The sequence below is a fragment of the Maniola jurtina genome, chromosome 18, assembly GCF_905333055.1.
Source record: "Maniola jurtina chromosome 18, ilManJurt1.1, whole genome shotgun sequence".
In the NCBI taxonomy this organism is placed as follows: Eukaryota; Metazoa; Arthropoda; class Insecta; order Lepidoptera; family Nymphalidae; genus Maniola; species Maniola jurtina.
In genome coordinates, this window is record NC_060046.1 from 8,862,307 (window position 1) to 8,884,807 (window position 22,501).

Sequence of the window (22,501 nt, forward strand, 5' to 3'; positions counted from 1 at the left end):
TATTAAAATCAAGTCAAAGAGCTCCCACGGGATATTTAAAAATCGTATATATCTACGCGTACGAAGTCGTAGGCGGCGCCATATTGTAGTAGTGAGATAATTCATTTAATTCAACTGGATGATCAATTGATCACCGTTGTTCGTTCATTCATGGTTAACTCAGCTGTGATCATTTGATGTAAAATCGATTAAGTGGTCTGCAATAATATAATTAATTACTATTGATCTCTATCTAGAGTGCTGATTTAGAGACCGGCAGCTAATGAAAGGAGCGTCTGAATTATTTCAAGTAATTTAGCTAACATTTTCTCGCCCCTATATTTACCCAATCAAAAATATTTTTTCATCTAAAAAAAACTCTTTTTTTTTTTAATTGAGAAAAACCTTATTTTTATAATCTAAAAAAGGTATTGAATTAAAAAAAAAGATTTTGTACCGTGTGTTTAGACTGTCAGTTTCTGTCAGTTTCACGTGTCGTCCCCCGCACTTCACCACTCCGCTTGCACAAATCGAGACAGCACGAAATTTTCAAGATTTCTGGGTGTAATTTCTGGTTTTCGTAGTTCCCACATAATTATAACAATATAAAATATATAACGATAATTTTTTTACTACATAATATTCATTAAATTTTCTAGGTCTGTGGTTTTTCCAAATTTCATTAAATTGCTTCGTTGTCTAGAAAAACGAGCACAAAGTTGGGCCTTTTTTTAAAGAAAAATACAAATCTTTGAGCCCCTGTAATTTTAAAACTACATATTTTTAGAAAAATCTAAAACACCACAGACACAGATATTAGTTTCTAGAATATGTCTGCAAAATTTCATGGACTTTGGTTGCTTAATATTCAAATGAAATAGGAACTACGATTGTATGAAACGAGTGACGGAGAGAGCCCTGTTAAAGGCTCTTTACTTTATCGCTCTACAAACTATTTTTTTACAAGTATGTTTATGTAATAAGTCTAAAGTTAGGTTTCGCCTTGACATGGCAGTTTTTATTACAATAGCGTGTTACATAGTACTAAATATCACACGTTTATAAAATACTGGAATTTTTAAACTCTTCAGGCTATAAATAGATAATTGAAATTTTACCTAGTTGGCACTGCTATTATATTATACAGAAATCATTTGAAATAATTGGTATTTTAGGAAGATAAGAAAAATGCAACTTGCAATATAAGAGATGTTGAAATACAACCAACATTAAAATAAGCCGTCTATAAGTACAAATTTAGACAATTTATTAAGAAGATTAACGGTGAAGGAAAACATCGTGAAGAAACCTGCATGCTTGAGAACTTGCCATGTACCTAATCACAGTTTTAATCGTAAAACTGTGCCATAATGTTCTCAGAGGTGTATGAAGTCTGCCAATCCGCATTGGAGTTTGGACCAGGCAGCGTGGTAAATATCGACACCTCCCACGTAAGTTGTTGTATCCCCAAAACTACAACTTTTCAGTAGAGCGTTTTAAAGATATAAATTGAAATTAAAGCTCCATTTTTCAATATATTTTTGTGAAATTCGGTATTTAGTTATAGTTTACAGTACTTTCACATATTCTGAAAGATAATTTATAGAAATACTTCACATTTCTGAGATTTTGTTCATACAACATTTTACGGCGTGTTTCATCTTTGTAAAATGTTGTATAAGATACTTACAACAAATTACGCTGGAAAAAACTTGTTGAGTGTCATCGTATGTGTTAAATACAACAGTGTACGTCGTTTAAAATTTAAAAAAAATGTAGTATGTGTAGTCCGATTCATCATTTCCAACCAATGGATGTCCACTACTGGACATAGATCTCTTTTAGGGACTTCTATATGCCACGGTCTTACACCACCTGAATCCAGTGGCTCCTTGTGACTCGTTTGATGTCGTCTGTGCACCTAGTGGGAGTCTGTCAACGCTGCGCCTTACAGTGCGAGGTTCCAGCACCTTGGGACCTCAACGTCTATGGGTCCTTCGAATTATGTGCCCCGGCCATTCACACTTCAGCTTCGCAACCCTTTTATGCTGGTTACTCTGATTTTCCTACCGATATCCACATTCCAGATTCGATCACGTAGAGAAACTTCAAATATAGCTCCCTAATTGTGTTCCCGCTTAGTGACTCTGAACTTTCTTATAAATTCCATTATAATATGTGACCATATTATCTCGGATCCATAATATGTCATCACTGGTAACACGCACTGTTCGAAGACTAATTTAGTTTCCGTACGCTGCCACCGAGTCGGATTCGTTGGCTGACCTATTTCTTGAAATTGCACTTACCTACCTGGTCCAGGTACCTGTTCCAGGCTTACACACTTTTCTATAATTTCGAGTGCAGAGCCCTCAACGATTACTGGGTGGGCCGAGACATAAGAATTAGACATAATTGTCGTCTTACTCATGTTCATTTTCAGGCCCATCTGTTGTGAAACTTTGCAAAGGTCATTGAGCTGTAAATGTAGAAACTCTGGGAAACTTAATGAGGTTTCCCAAAGTTTCTGCGATAGTGACTATGTCATCGACAAATCGAAGGTGAATTTCTTTTGATGTTAATGTCAAGTTCATTCCAATCCAAGCTTAAAGATAAGGACGTCTTCCAAAGCAGCGGTAAAGAGTTTCAGAGAATTACGTCTCAATGTGCACTCTGTCACTGCAATTGGACTGGCCTAGTCTGGTCCTATATGTTGACTGACTCTAATTCAGCATTTGTATGAACAGGCAGTTGTTTCAGCATCTCAATAGCGACCTTAATATAGCCCCAGTTTCCACCAAATCAAAAACTTTCTCATAATTTACAAACGCTTAGCAAAGAGGCAGATTATTTTAATAGCCTTCAGTTATATTATGCATAACATGTCGCAGCTTATGAATGTGACCTATAGTGCTTAAGCTTTTTCAGAATCAAGCTTGTTAGGGATGCTGAAAGTCACCGAACTTATTATTGTGACGATTCATAATGACGTACGATAACAACAGCTTATAGACATGGCTTAGCAGCGATAACTGAAGATGACTCTTCTTGAGTAATGTTTGTAACTTTGTAATTTCGTTACGCAATGAACTAGATTAATTTGAATATAAGATTCACTAACCTTTTGTGCCCACATTGCAACAAATAAACCATTACTTATTATTTATTACGGCATTATCATGGCGATGGAAAATCGCTGAAAGACCTTAAGCCACCCGCTTTCAGGAATTCTACTGTGATTCTGATATCACCGAGCGAATTTTTATCCTTGAGTTGTTTGAGAGCCGTACTTATCTCGTATAAACTGGCATCTGGGATATCTTGGGTATAGTGTCCCGTCAATTTAGCTCTGGGATCTTTAGCCAAATCTTCAACAAGTCTTTGTGTTGTGGTGTATAACTGTCCATAGAACTTCTCCACTTATTTCAAGAGCTCAAGTTTAGCTGAAATGAGGTGTTGTCAGTTTTTTGTCGTATCAGCAGGCCCTGTTTAGTTGATAGATCTTTCGTGAATACTTTTGAGTTCCTGTTCCGCTCTATGGTATTTTTAAAACGAATTTAAAGATCCACAAGTCACGTGCTTGTACAATGATCTGCCAGTAGGTAGGTGCATCTGCTGAAGACTACAGTATCATTTCTGGCCTTTTTCTGGCCATGAGCTTTAAAATCATAAAAAATATTTGTTATTTTTGGACGATAGGCCGTAAAAAATTGGACTCCACCACCTGGCAGGTTCTACCAATCTATTTATTGGAAAGGTAGGCTCTGAAATAATATATTGTAGTAGTGATTTTTTTGTTAATTATATGGTAACCTAGTGGTATGATGAGCCGATTAGTTATTTCATTGACTATCATAGGTTTACGTCACCATCAAACTAAATTTTAACATAGTTTTATTGTATACAATGTTGTATGTAAGAAAAAAAACAATGTCATAGCAACGTAAAATATAGCATGTAATCATACAACAAAATTTTGAGAAATAAATGCCGAAGTAAAATGTTGTATGTATCACTTAACACAAAATTTATTATAATTCTGCAACGTAAACGGTTGTATGTCATCATACAATACTGTTTTTGGGTGTCCTCAACGACGTAAATTGTTGTATGTGATCTATACAACAGTTTAGCTTGGCATCACTATTAAATTACTAAAATACGATAATGAAATAAAAAAATGCAAACACAACCGTGACATATCAGTGTCTTGAGTTACAAACATTTCATTTGAAGTCCGGCGTGATCTGTTGTATCTGTTACATACGAGGCGCAAACGTGCGACTTCACCCCACATAAAACGTTGTAAAGGTCGATACGATATTTTACGTCGTCCTCGTTTGAAAAATACAACATTATACGCCTCATAAGTACTTTAAAAAACAACATTTTTAGGTTTTTTTTTAATTGAACATATAAAATAGATAAAAATTGACATTGTTATGTAAAAAACGCAAAATGGCAATTTTGTGGCTTACAACAACTTACGTGGGAGGTGTCGATATGGCCTATAACCCTTCTCATTCTGAGAGGGGACTTGTGCTTTTGCGATGGGTTGATAATAATGTTGACTATGAAGATGTTTAACACGTTCGTAGTACCTATAGGTACCAAAAAATTACATTGCTTGTAACATCTCTTTAACTAAATTAATAGCCCAAGTTAGTTTAATTATTTATTAGTTACACAAACAGATTGTTTTAATAGGTACTTAGAAAATATTAAGATTTTCATTTAGCAATAAGCTGAACTTTAGTAAAAGAATTGAGACCCATTTGATATTTATAATACGTTTATGTCGATTGTCGATAGACTTCATTAATGAAAATTACAAACGGATTGTGAAAATATTTTACTTCAAAGCTTGATTAAATTTAGAAATTTGAATCAAAGTAATTTGATGAATATTGGACTGTAGACCTTATGTGCTATGAAGGTTTATTCCCTAATTTTAGTTTTAGGGTGTAACGGGTGTAACGAGGTAGGCAATGATTTATCGGCAATTAATTTTACTCGTATATTGTTTTTGTCACGCAATTTTTTTGCCTCAAATAGCTTATAGCACTACTACAAAATTAAAATAAGTACTATATTATATTTTTTTGAAACTTTATCAACAAAAATTAACACCCGACTGCTAATGTGGCGAATTTTGTTGTACACAATCTCTTAACTAAATTGTCAAGTCTTAAATCTAGTGCCATCGTTTTCCGCAGGGAGCGTTATGAAAGGGATAGCAATACATTTAGACCTGTCATTATAGTTTAGTTTAGAGATTGTGTAAGAATTAGACTTCATCGATTGCGTATACAATTGGTATCATTGACCGAATAAAAAATAATAAGTGCTAACAGTAGGCTATTTGATATCAAACTTGACATCATTTCTTATTTTTTTGGCGTTGTTTTTATCTGTCAAAGCCATCATATTACATTTGTTATAACGAAAGAAATAATAATATAATATTTCTGACATACAAGAGCAAAGCCATCCCTAGTTATTAAAATCGGCACGATATAATGGGGGCGACTCTGTAGAATCTACCTTTGTATTAGTGCTACGGTTATAAAACCCACAGATACCTACATAGGTATTATATACATGAACTGTTAAACACAAAATCCTATTATTTTTCACCTTAGCTGTTTTTAAAAGGGTCAATTATGTATTATTATCATGTCAAATTTTTCCTCCGCTAACAAACCCAGTGTACAAAAAGATACCTACAACCTCAAAGAGATTCACAAAGCTTTTGGTAAGATGAAATATGTAGCATTGATTGGTATGTTTTGTCACAGCTATTCAGAAAATGGGAGCTCGTTGTGATGAGAAAGTATTTTCAAGATATAAAAAAATTCCCCTCAGGTATTGTTTCTTGAAAACTTTTCATCTTTGACGATACTTCGCTCCCTTTACAAAGGCATGATACACGTGCACCTATAAGTTGTATCTGAACACTTGGTCAATGCTTAGTCAGTAAAATGTCAGTGAATAAAATAAATAAGGTTTGAAAAAAAGCTCTCGCACTTTTCTTGCCAAATAGATTATGACACTATCTGTCCCAAGGAATATACTAGTGTAACTGCTCCATCGCTAACGAGGGAGGGGCTAGATAATATCGACTATTTTCTCGCTCGAAAAACGTACAGCCGGTGTATAATTCCGTATCAGTTTAAAGATAAATATATTAATAGCTGATTATACACAATGTCGGCGAGAACTCTTATTCCACTAGTTTATCGCAGCGAGAAGAGCTAAAAAAGTAAAGAATTTGATTAGCGACACTTTTTTTAACAGTAATTTACGTAGCAATAAAGTTTGTATAGTTATACTCGCTCACTCGCTCATAGCAATAGCGACAAAACTATGCCAACTATAGGTACTCTCGCTTCTTGTTGCCCTCCAACTCGTTTCTTGCCTTGACTTGTTTCTCACTAATCATCAGTAGTCAAATACACACTAGATGTTTTGTAAAGAACTAATTTATAAGACAAACATTTTAAATATTACTTGGAAATTTGAATAACTGTACAAAATGTACCGAATAATTACAGTTTTTATTCTAATTTAATACACCATCACCCCTTTTAATTATATCCCTTGCAATATGAGCCTTTAACGATCCCACCTTTTCAGGTCTTTCAATTATTACAATGTTAAGCCGGAATAAAATAAGGTGCGGACGTAGCGCGGCGTGGCGATGCCTCGCTGGCGTATTAAACGTAGATTTTCGTAAAATCTATATTTATCAAAAGACAAATAACCTTACCCATCAACGTAGAGCTCAAATTGCTGAGTTTATAATAGCTTGATTCTTTAACGTTGACCTCATAAAGAAACGATTTTGAGAAATATCAACGGAATTAAAAAAAAACTTACTCCTGTATCCACGCGATAGAGTTGCGGGAAAAGTTATTAGGTATTTCTACTGTATGGTAGGCGTTCACGTGCAACGCGCGTTAGTGCCACGCTTTTGTACCGTCGTAGTCACGCATTACAAATCTTACAACGCGTATACGCGCGTTTAGTATAACGCAGCCCTCTTACCGTACAATTTTCATCGCGCCTTTTCCACGTTGTTATTGTTCCAGCCTTAAGTAAAAATTGGTGTAGCAATTTTGCCACCCCTACATTTAAGCTCATCCACCCACTATAGGTAAACCAAGGTAAACAAATGAAACTGCTTATTATAATCTTCGGCTATGAATTGCAAATGTGCTGGTAATTTTAATTTTAATTAAGGTAAACATTGTTCTGGTAATTTTAATTGTCCCTCCCTTGTGATACGGGTCGCGGACTGTGATATAATCTGCTGTATTCTGTAGAGTTGACTCAACATTATAGGTACCAACATGAATATTATGTCCTTTGAGAATAAGGGTAGATGCCATTGGCTGCCGTCGGTAAACCCTTAGATTAATGTGTAAACCACCATTTCTTCTATGTTGCTGAGTGGTTGATTTTTAAGGTTCCGTACCTCAAAAGGAAAAATGAAACCCCTATAGGATCACTTTGTTGTCTGTCTGTTTGTCTGTCCGTCTGTCGTTTCTGTCTAGAAATTCTATAGGGTAAGTACTTCCCGTTGAACTAGAATCATGAAATTTGGCAGGTAGGTAGATCTTATAGCACAAGTAAAGGAAAAAACCATAAAACCGTGAATTTGTGGTTATAATGTGTTCATGAACAAATAAATATAATTAGCATTTTCAGTTTCAAATTAAAATAACTATGCCTACCAAGTGGAACATCATATGAAAAGGCTTTACCTGTACCTTACCTTACCTTACCTACCTTAGAATGTACATTCTAAAACAGATTTTTATTTATTTTGACGCATAATATAGTTTTTAATTTGTCGTGCAAAATCTCGGAAAAATACCTGAGTACGGAACCCTCGGTGCGCAAGTCTGACTCACACTTGGCTGATTTTTAGTAGGTAGTCTAGAATTTCTTTGCCCTTTGAGGGGTCTCAACGGGCCCCGAGCCGCCCTCAAAGAGCAAAGATATTTTGAGCATTTCGTAGAGCTTGCATATTTTCCTTAGGTGCTATATCTGCAGGAGAGGGTCTGCTAGGTGATAGTAGGCTAGGTAATAGGCGCTTAGAGTAAAAGTGCAGATTATGATGTAAAAAATGTGATGGTTTATTAGTTTTGTTTGTCTACTAACTTTGCACGGCATATCCGTTTAACCTATTTTGACAAAAGGCACAGAAATAGCTCACATCCCGAGAACTTAAATCCACACGGATATAGTCGCCGGCATCGTGTAGTACACACTAATAATATTATAAAGGAGAAAGTTTGTATGTGTGTGTGTGTGTGTGTGTGTATGTTTGTTACTCCTTCACGCAAAAACTACTGGACGGGTTGGCCTGAAATTTAGAATGGAGATAGATTATACCCTGGATTAGCACATAGGCTACTTTTTATCTCGGAAAATCAAAGAGTTCCCACGGGAATTTTAAAAAACCTACATCCACGCGAACGAAGTCGCGGGTATCAGCTAGTAGAGAATAAAATGCACAAAAATATAGCAATGTGGTTTTGGATGATATAATATATTAAAAATATTCTAACTAAAAACGAATCTGAAAATGGACTTTATATGGAAGCGCCGCTCTGCCTCGATTACGGAATTAGCGATGCTGTGCATTTATTAATTGGTTTTGCATGCTAAATTAGTATTAAGCTTACACGTGAACAATGCTGAAAAGTAAACAAAATAAATTTCTATTAATAATCATAACGATGAAATATGTAAATTGTAGCCTTTTACCTAAATAACGACTCCATAAAAAAAGGAAATTACATTTTTTCACATGCTTATTACTTAAGAGTTATGGTTACGTCATCGCTTCATACCCTGCATAGCGTAATCATGTATCAGAGTTAATCATAATAAAAAGTTAACACGTACATGCCATAAACAATATTCAAATTTTTGAATTTTTCTTTTGCATTACCATATAGCTACCATATTGGGTGATCAAATTAACATAAAAACTGCTAACATTACTTAATAGTTTTATTTTATTCATAATACTACATTAGTTTGTGCCCGCAACTTCATCCACGTGGACTACATAAATTTCAAACCCCTATTTTACCCCCTTAAGGGTTAAATTTTCAAAAATCCTTTCTTAGCGGATGCTTACGTCATAATAAATTTCTGCATGCCAAATTTCAGCACGATTAGTCCGGTAGTTTGAGCTGTATGTTAATAGACCAGTCAGTCAGTCAGTAAGTCTGCTTTTCCTTTTATATGTATAAAAGATTTATCCATCCATACATACCTATACACATATTGGAAATAGAAATAGAAAGAATTTTATTTAAATAAACTTGTGTGGTATTGAATCATTACTGAATCCATTATTTGTTTGGAATTTTCTTCTTGCCGAGGCCTTATTGTATAACAGCACCGTAGGTCGGGACTGACTGACAGATAACAGTTAACACACAGCTCTAACCAATGGAGCTGATAAACTGGAAATTTTGCATAAAAATTCTCTCTATAACGTATAATATTAGTACCTAGATTTTTCAATAATATTAGAGTCGATTGCAATTCCAAGATAAATAAAACTTGATTTTAAGCTTGATTTAAAAAAGTTATGGAATTTTTAAATTCACTTTTCCGAGCTAATTATTTCCCAAGTGATTTTGTTCATAGCTTGCGCAATTGCATTGCCACAGGCTGATAGCTTATTAGCGATACACTGAGGAGGAAATAGATTAAACAAGGAATTAGGTCACTGGGTGTTTATTAGGAATGATTGAGGTTAAGCACCTATTTTAGTAGGAGCCCCATGGATTTTATGTTCCTGTATATTTGTTCTGACAAAGTGTTAACTGAGTTCGGATTTCGTATCTACTTTCTACTCATATTTCTAATAAACCCAAAGAACTATGATGATAACAATATGATTACATAAATGTTAAATACGCGTTTGAAGTGAAGACAAACAACTAAAACAACGCGGCGTTTCGTTTCTCCGCTGGTTTTTCAAAGAAATTTCGGTAATCAATATAGTAAATAAAGTACTTTTATATACTGACTTTTATAGCAAACCTATTAAATACCAAGTTACATGTCTAAGTTAGGTAAACAAATACGCGATGAACTAGTAAGTTTATAAAATTTTATGGGTAAACCTATGTTATTTGTACCGTATATTTTCAAATGAGCTGTTCGAAACAACATTTGCGAAGTCGATAGTTTAAAGAAGGCAATTAAATTCAACCAGTACGCGGTAGTAATCCTCGCGGCCATGGTTTATATATAAATATTTAAACAATGCGTCTGGATATAGGTTTTTAAAATTCCATGGAAACTCTGATTTTCCGGAATGTAATACAGCCTACATCCCTCTCCAGAATAAAAGAGTAGCCTTTACCAAATAAATGAAGCCCGTGACTTTATCGACGTGGATTTAGATTTTATGAACGTCCCGTGGGAATTTTGATTTTACGGGATAAAAAGTCCATTCTTGGGATAATCATCTATTTCTGTATGAAATTTAGTCAAAATCGCTCAAACCGTGGGGTCAGATGGGTCGTGAAGAGCTAGCAAACAGATGGACAGACAGACACACTTTCGCATTTATAATATTAGTAAGTATGGAAGTATGGATTATAGTCTATACTTCTTTACTAAAATTATAAAGCGGTAACGTTTGTAAGTTTGTTTGTAGAAAGTAATCTCTGGAACTACTGAACTGATTTTGAAAATTCTTTCACTAGTAGAAAGCTTCCTTATTCTTGAGTAACTAAACTTTATTTGTTTTCAAAAAAAATTGAGAACTCTACGAAAATTGTTGTAGCAACCCGTGCGACGCAAGGGCGGATCGCTAGGTAGCGTATTAGAAGTTATCCGTAATTTAATTTATGAGTTTTAATTAAAAGGATTTTTGCTGTAACTTCAGATGCGGAGGGCACCGGCGGCGCCGACCTGCAGCGCAAGCTGGACTTGCTCAACGGCGCCCTCGACGCCGAGCGGGCGGAGCAGGCGCGCCGGCAGCTGCAGTACGTGGCCCATTGTGAGTATACTACTTCATTTTTTATACTCTCCTAGTACCCATACGCCGAATGCTCGCGTTATGCGTTATGCGTGCGAGTGTTTTCTTATCTGATAGAAGTATAAGGTCAGCAAAAAAACTGCAAAAACACGAAGAGTTTTACTATCGCAAAAGATATACCTAACACTTATTTGCATGGGGGTCAATTTGATTTTCTTAATTATTTGTTTTTATAATGGCAAAAGGAATACACAGCCTAATTAGTTCAATTATCTACCTATTACGGTTCATGAGATACAACCCGCTGACAGACAGATGGACTGACAGCGGAAACTGAGTAATAAAATCCCGTTGGCACTGGTGCGATAAACACGGTAACACATTTTTGTCGACGACAAAAGAGACTATGCAAATATACACTCAGGAGAACAAAGTGCACGGATAGTTTGGGCACAATTCATTACGGGAACTTATAACAAAACGTCAAGCCTTGGACATCACTGGAAGACATCAAATGCTCCTAAATACAATTGACGTTAGGTAGCCTATGAATCGCCATAGTTCCAATCCCCAATTTTTTTTTGTTTTTACGTCACCCATAGCCTAATATTTGACATAATAACGTCGATTCAGGACTAAACCGCGAGTTCTAGTTCACTCTGGTTTGGGTTAATTGAAACTGTCTCTACAAATAAATCGCTATCGTAGCGTCGCGTCGTAGCTATTCGTTACGTTGGCGTAGCTATTCGTTACAATGGCGTAGCAAGCAGTTACGGTGGCGTAGCAATCCGTTACGGTGGCGTAGCTATCCGTTACGATAGCGTGTGTTTATGACGCACATGTTGCAATTTGGAAGTAACAGAAAAAATAGCATTTTGGTGATTATAGAAAAAAAACCCAGAGATTTTGAGCATTCTATACAGGTCATCGTCGTCGTTTAATTTTTGGCTTTTATTCTGGCCAAACCAGCTCAACAGCGCATTTACCTTATGGTATAATAACTTCACAACTTAAAAAATACCAAACCTGATTTAAAAAATTACGTTATTTTAATATGGGCAAAGATTTTTATTGATATTAACCATATACGGTTTTAGAGATATTGCGGAGATATATTGCGATAAAAAGCTGACATTACGACAATGCCAACCCCTCCAACAGCTGTCGCTCCTAGACTATATACTTAGAGTATTACGAGATGCTGATATGGTTTTTAATCTAGAAAGTGACTGAGATTGATCTGGAAAGCCTACGCTGCCGATCTGAGCGATTATCGCGATCAATGTACCTACTCCGGCTAAGGCCGTTCGTTCAACCAACAAGTTGTTATTAAATTTTTAAGAGACGCTTGGTTATAATCTATAAAATCTTGGAAATGGTTATTATAAAACTACGTTATATAGATTTAAGTCCCCACTACATGTTTTTATAAAGTTATACGAGAGATTCTCCTTTGTTTCCATTATCCTTTAACAACAGCGCAGTCGAATGTTATTGCTTACTTTGGAGTTGTTGAGCCGATAGTATAGGTACTATAATAATATTATCAAGTCTATGAATTTTATTTGCATAGTGGCTATTTACTTTGAATATAGTTGACTTATAGTACGCGACAGATCGAGATGGCAATCAGGATGGGGACGCGCCGCACATCCGCACAGCCCTCGCGCTAACCCAGTGTGGGTGTGAGGGGCGTCTCCCCGACTCACGCCCCGATTGCCATCTCGACCTGGTCGCGTACTACACCTATCTATTATATCATCATCACCAACTTATTGCCAGCTCACTACTGAGCAATGATGTACTCTAAGAATGAAAAGTGTTTGCCATAGACTACCACGCTGGCCATGTGCGGACTGGCGTACTTCACACACCTTTGAGATCATTATGGAGAACTTTCAGGCATGCAGGTTTCTTTACGATGTTTTCCGTCACCATTAAAGCACTACTGATACCTAATTATCAAAACCAATAATTTAAATTTTTACTATCTATGGTCACGTAACCCTATGTGTAATTGTTTACATTCATAGCCATATTTTAAAAATGTAATTTTTCTGTTATCGACAGCGGGATATTCCGAGGACTCTGACTACACGTCGGACCTTAACTACCCGGTGGGCCAACACGCCAACTGCAGCGCGTCGCAGTTTAGAAGCGCTGCGCATCAAATGCATACGCCACAGGTAGGTTTGGAAATCCATAGTTACAAAATAGGGCTTGAATTTTTTGGCGCACTTTTGTCCCACGTACATCTCGTACGAGAGTAGAGCTTAGCACCTTTTAGCGTGGATCGTAAGCCGTTTTTTTTTGTCTGGCCGACAGATGCAAGCGTATAGCCGACTGTAATGAACGTCTTATAATGATGATTTATATGTGTATGTTTATGCTGCTAAAACATGCTAAAATTAGTTCAACTCATGGCGCGAGTTAACACTCGAGCGCAGCAAGCGACAACTCAAATCAAACGTATCGTAATCCCTACTTATATCCATACTCCATACTAATATTATAAGTGCGAAAATGTGTCTGTCTGTCTGTCTGTCTGCTAGTTTTTCACAACCAAACAGTTTAACTGATTTTGATAAAATTTGGTACAGAGTTAGCTTGCATGCCGGGGAAGGACATAGGCTACTTTTTATCCTAGAAAATCAAAAAGTTTCCACGGGACTTTTAAGGGCCCATCCATTTAACCGATATATAATGAAATTTGGTACAGAAAAATGCATCACGGAAACCTTAATACCTTGTAGGTATTATAATAATAGTTACCAGAAACAAATATACATTAAATATAATTTACATGTAACATATAAACATTAAATTAACTTGTACTGTTATCTGTTTTCAGAGATCTTTGGAGGTGTCTCGAGAGAACTCTTACGAAAGAGACGAGTATCATCTTCATGGTGACGCCGATCCGCTCTATTATAATAGTCAACCTAGAACTAATAGGTGAGAACCAATATGTACTTTACTATGTTTTACTCATAGACCTACGATTTTTCGCTACGCTCAGTTTTACTAGTAAATGTACGCTCATGCACATTTTGTACAACCAAACCAGAATATTAACTAGACCAGTAAAGTATCTCTTTGTAGAGTGAAATTAGCCTGTTTTATTAGGGTTCCTATCTCAAAAGGGAAAATGGAACTGTTATAGGATCACTTTATTGTCTGTCTGTCTGTCTGTCTATCGTGTCTGTCAAAATGACCTATTAGCGTACTTCCCGTTGACCTAGAATCATGAAAACAGGTAAGTAGGTTTTATAGCACAAGTAAAGAAAAATCCGGAAACCGTGAATTTGTAGCTACAACACAAAATAAAATTAAAATGTGTTCACGAAAAAAATAACTAAATCACATATAACTTGCAGTGTGCTACATAAGTGTTAGTTAGGTATATTACGAGTATCTTGGACGATGGTACGGAACCCTTCGTGTGCGAGTTCAACTCGCACTTGTCCGGTTTTTATACAATGTTAATACGTCGTTCGTATTTGTATAATAACTTACGTTATTTTAGACAGCATTTCTCTTGTTACATAAACTGTTGAATAAACTGCTACTATTTATTAATATTTCAGGATAGATACGTGGTCGCAGTTGCATGCGCAGGCAAGCGTCGAGTCTGCTGTCTCTTGGCGGACGGCAGCGGATTGGCAGTCCGGAGGTAAGAGATCTAGACTATAGTTTACTACCAAACCGGAAGAAGTCGGGCGAGTTTCCATCTTTATGTCGTCGACATTCCATCTATATGCACGAAACGTTTTGCGTCATCATTCGTCATACGCATGGCTAAGGTTGGAATATCCTTCCGCGATCTGTTTCCTACCAATTACAATCCGGGTATCTTAAAAACAAGAGTGAATACCTACTTCTAGGTAAACGCGTCCCATCTTAGGCCACATCATCACTTTCCATCAGGTGTGATTGTGGTCAAGCGCTTGTCTATGATGAATAAAAAAAAATCCTACTTATCCCGACTCCCCCGATTATGATTAATGCGAAAGTGTGTTTGTTCATTGGTTTATCGATTTGTTGGTTTTACTTCAATCACGCCGCAACGGAAGCGCAAGACCTGGAAAGTGACATATTTAAGTTACTTTTTATACCGGAAAATCAAAGAGTTCCCACAAGATTTTTGAACACCTATATCTAGCAAATAAACGAAGTGTGAATGCATTCTAGAAACTAATATTTGTGTTTTTGGTTTCCTAGATTCCCATTAAAATATTTAGTTTCAAAGTTACTTTATATACAATTCTTTTACCGGTGTAACTTTAAAACCAAATATTTTTACGAAAGTCTGGCAAATTACAGATACAGATATGAAATGAAGTCCCTATCCCGATTGTTACGAATATCTCGATATGTTGCGCACCTATTATACGTGTATGAAACGGGTTGGAGAGCAAGCTATGAAATGTCTCTCAATGATAATTTTTTTTTTGATTATTTACAGAAGAGCAGCGAAGGCCGAGCCTCGAGCGCCAGAACACGTTATACGACGATAGCATAGGATACGGGTATGACCCATATACCACTAGTACGCACATTAGGTGAGCTTTATTCAGCATTTCATTAAGTACTTGTTTTTAACTATCTCTGAGCTGTACCTATCGTACATAAAATATATACATTCTTAACACAGTTTTCTTCGAAGAGTATATTCTCTTTCAGCAGTCATGTTCATCTTAAAGGAATCATAAGCTTAACTCGCTATAATTCGCTGTATCAGAAAAATTTGTATGGTGCAACGTACAACATGTGATATGCACCGTCATCCATCCCACTGTTAAACACGCACTATACAGATTTGTCTGATTCAGCGGATTATAACAAAAAGCTTATGATTCCGCTAAACATCCCTTGCTTCTATACAACGTGTATAATCTTCGCAATAGCTTGTAAGCCGATTCGCTAAGCGTGAAAGTCCGCTCTTCATTCGCGTACGAATTTTAGCGTGAAGAAGAAGTTAATTGATTTTCGAAATATTTTTTGTGCATTTTTGCATGTGGTACAAAATCGACAACATGAACAGATGTCATTCTAATAAACATCTTATTTAGAGTTCAGTTCTGTGGGCTCATCACATATTTGAAATAATGGCTTCTAAGGGATTGCGCTATTTTAAATCGCATTTATTTCAAAGAATTATTAAGTACCTAATATCAATAGCTTGGGCAGTAATTCATAAGTCACTGCTTACCGGTTGCTCTATCTTTAGATACATTCTTAATTTATATGACTACTAGAGGATGCCCGCGACTCCGTCCGCGTGGATTTAGGTTTTTTAAGATCCCATGTGAACTGTTTGATTTTCCGGGATAAAAAGTTGCCTATGTCCGTCCCCGGGATATAAGCTAACCCTGTACCAAATTTCGTCAGAATCGGTTGAACTGTTGGGCCGTGAAAACGTAGCAGACAGACAGACACACTTTCGCATTTATAATATTAGTATGGATGACTTTGTCCATGTGGATTTAGTTTTTACCTAAATTCCCAGAAGAATTCTTACACGCTCCTATAATATTAATAGGTAGGTATGGCTATAGATTTATAGATTTTAATTTTTCAACAGGGACCATACACAATTATCGCAACAGCCCAGCTATGAGGAGTACTACGATTCAAGTAGTTACCAGTACCAGGCGTACGAGCCGCCATGGGAAGGCCAGTACTTCTTCGTGGAATGTGGACTCACGCCTACCGAGTACGAGAACATTGTCAATAAACGCCGTTCGTCCGTTGTGCAGTTACCACAAATGCCGCCTAAACAGGTAAAGAGAAGGAGTATTATGCATTGCTTTAATAAGTACCGAGAGGTTCTTCAGCAATTATTTATTAAGGAAATAGGTAGGTTTTACTTACTTTTTGTAAGCATTGTAAAAGGTTCGTCAACCAATTATTTATCTATCTATATTCTATCTACTTATTAAAGAAAGAAAGAATGTTTTTTTTTTATTTGATCACAACATTCCTTTTAAGTAACAATAATTAAGTAAGCTTTAGTTGAATACGAGAGTGCTCCTCGAAAAATAATACAAAATATGAAGAAAAAATACAGATAAAGTGGATAAAATAGTTTACTGACATAAACATAAGTGTAAGAAATAGTAGTTTAACATTATTTAACCAAAAAGTGTCCGGAATAACTAGATAACAACAAATACAATATAATTAAAAGTTAAATTCATCAGTGAAACATCATAATAGACAGTAAAAAATAGTTTAAATTGAAAAATGTGCAAATGTGCGTTCCAACACTAATTTAATGACAATATAGTGAATATAAGAACTATTTAAAAAAAATTATAACCAAGTGACGCTTAATTATCATTTTGAAAAACGGTAAAACGGTTATTGTTTATTGGGATCATTGACTTTAAATATGCTTTAAATATTTAATTATTATGATTGTGATGTGAAAATATCGCCATCTTCAGAATACAAGCATAACTACATCGAACAACGCCATCTTATGCTCAATGACTGGACCAGCTTGCTAATTGCCGCTATTTAATCACAAAAAATCGCTGAAAAGACAATGTGCCTTTTAAAAGGATAATGTATTAAAAATTCTATAAGTATTATTACGAAAGACATTTATAATATATGCGATTAATTTAGTTCAAAATGAGACAGAAAAACATTATCTCAATTAAAATTATCTACGCCATCTACTAACCCGGAAGATAACTAAAAAAAAGTGGATTTAATATCGAAGACAATTTATTATTGGTAGAAGTGCTAACTGACTAATAAATTCGCAAGACATTATATAGGATTAGTGGAATATTGTGCAGCGTAGCGGACTAAATCTATAAGCCGGGGGTTCGATCCACAGGTACCAAATAGACTTTTTGACTTTTATTTTTATTTTTGTTTTAACTTTTATTTTTATTTTATCTTTTCTTTTCTTTTCTTTTATCTTTTATTTTTTTTTATTTTAAGTTGTTTGCATTAATATTGAACATTTTTTCTACCACGAACCAATAATAATGGATTCCTATATAACACTTCGCAACTTGGAACATTCAACGTGTTATTGAACTGCATTGTTTTTTCATTTTTTCATTTTTATAATATTTTCATAACATCAAATAAACATCGAAATGTCTACCAGATCAAAAAGAATTATCGCGTGCTCTGTATGCACTCACAAAATAAATAATAAAGAATATTTGCAGTGCGCCGATTGCATTAATATACAAGATTTAAAATGTGCCAATATTGAACGAAAACGATTTAATACTATGTCGTTGAATAGTAAGGCGAAATGGAAATGTCATAAGTGCAGGAATAAAAATACACTAGGAACTTCATCAAAAAAAGTTACCCAACCCAAAACAGATACATTACCGACATTAAGACTGCGTAACCAATCTCTACAAGATATGACACATAACTCCATGGAAGACCTGCATCGCCTTCACCACTCAACTTTACAAGATGTCAGCACATATAATTTATCAGACTTATCTGCAGCTGAAAACTCGGGAGTAACTGACTTAAAACAAGAAATAACGACGCTGTCATGCCAATTAGAAAGTGCCTACGAGGAAATATCGAAACTTAACTTAGAAAACTCAAAACTTAGGAAACAGATTGAAGAGAATGAAAAAGAGATAAAAATCTGCAAGACACTACTTAGTGAAGGCGTAACGTCTGGCAATTCTACGCCCGTAAAACCAAAAAACCGAAAGACACCATCAAGAAGTCCTAACGATAGCATAAATAAAGATAATTTCTCAACACCTACTGCAAAAATTGACGAAGCAAATTTTTCCACACCTCAAGAGTCTACGATGTCAATTACTGAGGAAGCCGTGCCTATTGCAACGCAAAGGTTGGGAGAAAATCGTGATGACAATGATGTCAAGACTGACAAAAATGAAATTAATCATGGTCTGATTAAGCAAAAAAACAGAGTTGTGAATAAAAACCTTGCCGAATCGATTACAAATGAAACGAGACCTAGAAAAATTAGTATGCGCAGTGAAAATCCAAACCATAAATCCAAAATTATTATACTATGTGACAACCAACTTGGAGTAGGCTTAGGAGCAAAAATGACGGACTATCGTGGAAGTCAGGGTAAAAGGGATTTTTCAATAAACTGTTATACGCAACAAAATGTGTCTTCGAGAAAAATTTTACAAGATTGCCAATCCCTGGCTCTCACAATCAGCCCCAACGACTATGTCATTCTAATGATTGGGCATAATGACAGTGATTATAACAAACTATCCAATGATCTATATTCAATTTTGCGAACCCTTAGTAATACTAATGTACTTTTACTTAATGTGGTTAAAAACAATTACTTAAATGAATCAAAACTCAACTACACATTTAGACATATTGCAAATAGTTTTAAACATGCCAAATTTATTCATATTGGCTCGAATATTTTTAATTTTAGACAGAATATTTGTAAAACCCTTAATTATGAAATTGATTGTTCAGTATACGAAAAAATGTTTTTGAGTTCGATTACCAGTGCAACACGAAAGTATTATGAAAACCGTAAAAGTATCGTACAACCACAGAAAGGAACCATTCCTTTTTACTTCAATAAAAATAAAACCAGCTCTAACTTAAACTCACTTCAACAATTAAGTGCAAAAAAAGGAACTATCCCTTATTACTTCCCAAAATTAAAGGACAACACAAATAAAAAAGGTCAACCCAAATGTAAAACCTCATTCCAAAACTCGAACTCAAATTTTCGCGAAAGTTCGGCATCTTCCATCAGAACATAGCTGGAGTACTCAATAAAGTAGATAATATAGATATTGCACTAAATGATCTTGAAATGAGTTCAATAAAAATTGATGTACTGTGCTTGTCAGAAACTTTTTTACTATCTGGAGAAGAATCTAATCTACATTTGAACAATTTTTCCTTAGCATCCTGTTTTTCCAGAAAAACTTCAAAAAGGGGTGGGGTATGTATACTGACTCGCCCTTGGATAGATTACAAGCCAATCGAAGATCTTGATTGCTATGCAAATGAAAAAGACTTTGAATGCTGTGGTATAATTTTGAATCAGCTAAATACTGTCGTAATATGCATATACAGAATTCCTCAATCGGATGTAAAAATATTCTTAAATAAATTAGACACGTTTCTACACACACTCACAAATAAATATAAAAAATTCAAAATATTAATATGTGGTGACGTAAATATAAATATTCTCAACAATAACCACACTACGAAATCATATAAAGAAATCTTATCAAACTATAACCTCGTTAATATGATTAAAAATGCAACGCGGATAACATCCTCAAGCAAAACTTGCATAGATCATATTATCACCAATATCAAGGAAGGTAAAAGCCTACTTCATAAATTGTGTCTATCAGACCATAATATTGCACAATCTTTCCATTTTAATACAACAAATGAATATGTGAAAGCACGCACAAGAAAAACACATACTTTCAGAAGAGATTACTGCAACGAGAACATGAATAAGTTCACTGATTGCATAAAAAGCCTTTCTTTTTGTGAAATATTAGAAGAAGACGATACAAATGAAGCATTTAATAAACTACATGAAATATTAATACTTTTCCATGGCCTCTGTTTTCCCGTCATTAAGATATCAAATAACGTGAAATCAGAGCAAGCAAAATGGATAACAAAGGGCTTAAGAGTTAGTTCCAAAAAAAAGCGACAAATGTACTTTGAAATATGCTGTAATCGTGAGAGTCATACCAAAAAAGTTTTATATAATAAATATTCCCACATTCTACGTCACTGTGTTTATTATAGAAAAAGACAGAGCAACAAAAAATATATTAATAATTCAAAAAATGTATGTAGTGCTACTTGGAACATTATTAAAAGAAAAGTAGGTGTTTCACGTAAATCACAAGAAATTAACTATATTACACAGAATAATGAAGTGATATACAATCCTATAGACATATGTACAACAATAAACCAGTATTTTATACAAACCTCAAATAAATTATTGAATAATTTCGACAGCTCTGTAAAAAATTTAAAAAGCTATGAAAATAACATGTTTTGTAGTCCAACCGACCCTTATGAAATAAGAAAAGTTATCTTGAGTCTGAAAAATACATATTCAACAGGTTACGATGAAATAAGCACAATTTTATTAAAAAAATGTGTTAATTCCATCTCAGTGCCTTTAAGTCATATAATTAATATCTCAATGGAACAAGGCGTATTCCCAGAAAGACTTAAAATGTCCGTTATAAAACCTCTTTTCAAAAAGGGCAAAAAAGATGAAATTGGAAATTATAGGCCAATTGCTCTAAATCCTGTACTTTCAAAGATCTTTGAAACGGTTGTCTTTAAGAGAATGTATAATTATGCTGAACACTTTAATATTTTAACTGATACACAACACGGATTTAGAAAAAATAGGTCTACTACAACAGCAATATTCAAATTAATAAAGTTAGTTACAGAATCAATCGATAAAAAACAAGCTATTACTGTATTATTTATGGATATGTCAAAAGCATTTGACTTAGTAAATCACCAAAAGCTTTTGAATAAATTAGAATGTTATGGATTCCGTGGCAAAATTCACGATTGGATAAAATCATTTCTAATTAATAGAAAACAAAAAACTGTGATATCAAAGCGGGTAAATAATACGATTAATACTTATGAATCAGTCTATGCAAATAATAACTTTGGGGTACCACAAGGAAGTGTCTTGGGACCTCTTTTGTTTCTTTTTTATGTAAATGACCTCTCTACTTGTATAAAATATCCATCTATTTTATTTGCAGATGACACAACTGTTATTATACCATGCAAAGACAAAAAAGTATATGAATATGAAATAAACGAATCCTTAAATAAAACCATACAATGGTTAGAAAGCAATAATTTATCAGTAAATGTAAATAAAACTAAATATATGCAATTTAAAACAAAACGTCGGGAAATTAATCAACTAAAAATTATATATAATAATGAATCGATTGGCATGGATAATAACATGAAATTTTTAGGGATACGACTAGATCAACATTGTGACTGGACATACCATATTAATGACATTTGCAATAAAATTAACAGATTTATATACCCACTTCGACGTTTAAGACAAACTGTATCACTTGAAGCAGCATTTTCTGCATATCATGGGTATATTATGTCGAACCTTCGCTATGGTATTGTTATATGGGGGTCTTCAATTGACTTTAACAAACTTTTTATAGTGCAGAAGAAGTGTATCAGAAGTATCCTTCTTATGAAACCAACTGACTCATGCAGATTAATATTTAAAAAATATAAACTCCTCACATTGCCGTCTTTATACATATATGAAACGTCTGTATTCGTACATAAGAATTTGGAGTATTTTGTCAAAAAATCCGATGTAAACCAAAATAGTATTACAAGGAATCAAGATAGACTAATAATGCCACAATATAATCTTAGACAAACTCAAAAATCGCCTTACGCAATGAGCATTCAAATTTATAATAAATTAGATATAAA

General features: G+C 34.7%; 1 protein-coding gene and 1 long non-coding RNA gene across 3 annotated transcripts in view; one reads left to right on the top strand and one right to left on the bottom strand.

The window, feature by feature from the left end:
* Nucleotides 1–22,501, top strand: part of LOC123874418 (protein unc-13 homolog B) — a 419,803-nt gene that overhangs the window by 91,390 nt on the left and 305,912 nt on the right. Inside the window, exons 6-11 of one of the 2 annotated variants that reach the window (XM_045919729.1) lie at nt 10,904–11,017; nt 13,067–13,182; nt 13,848–13,951; nt 14,584–14,669; nt 15,462–15,558; nt 16,581–16,779. In XM_045919729.1, the coding sequence (XP_045775685.1) occupies nt 10,904–11,017; nt 13,067–13,182; nt 13,848–13,951; nt 14,584–14,669; nt 15,462–15,558; nt 16,581–16,779 (716 nt within the window). The remainder of the gene's footprint in view (nt 1–10,903; nt 11,018–13,066; nt 13,183–13,847; nt 13,952–14,583; nt 14,670–15,461; nt 15,559–16,580; nt 16,780–22,501) is intronic. The other variant, XM_045919731.1, reaches the window with a different exon arrangement.
* On the bottom strand, nt 5,117–13,640 carry LOC123874427. The gene is made up of 3 exons (XR_006797914.1): nt 13,623–13,640; nt 9,086–9,088; nt 5,117–5,271 (listed from the first exon to the last, which is right to left on the bottom strand). It is a non-coding gene; the product is annotated as an uncharacterized LOC123874427 (long non-coding RNA).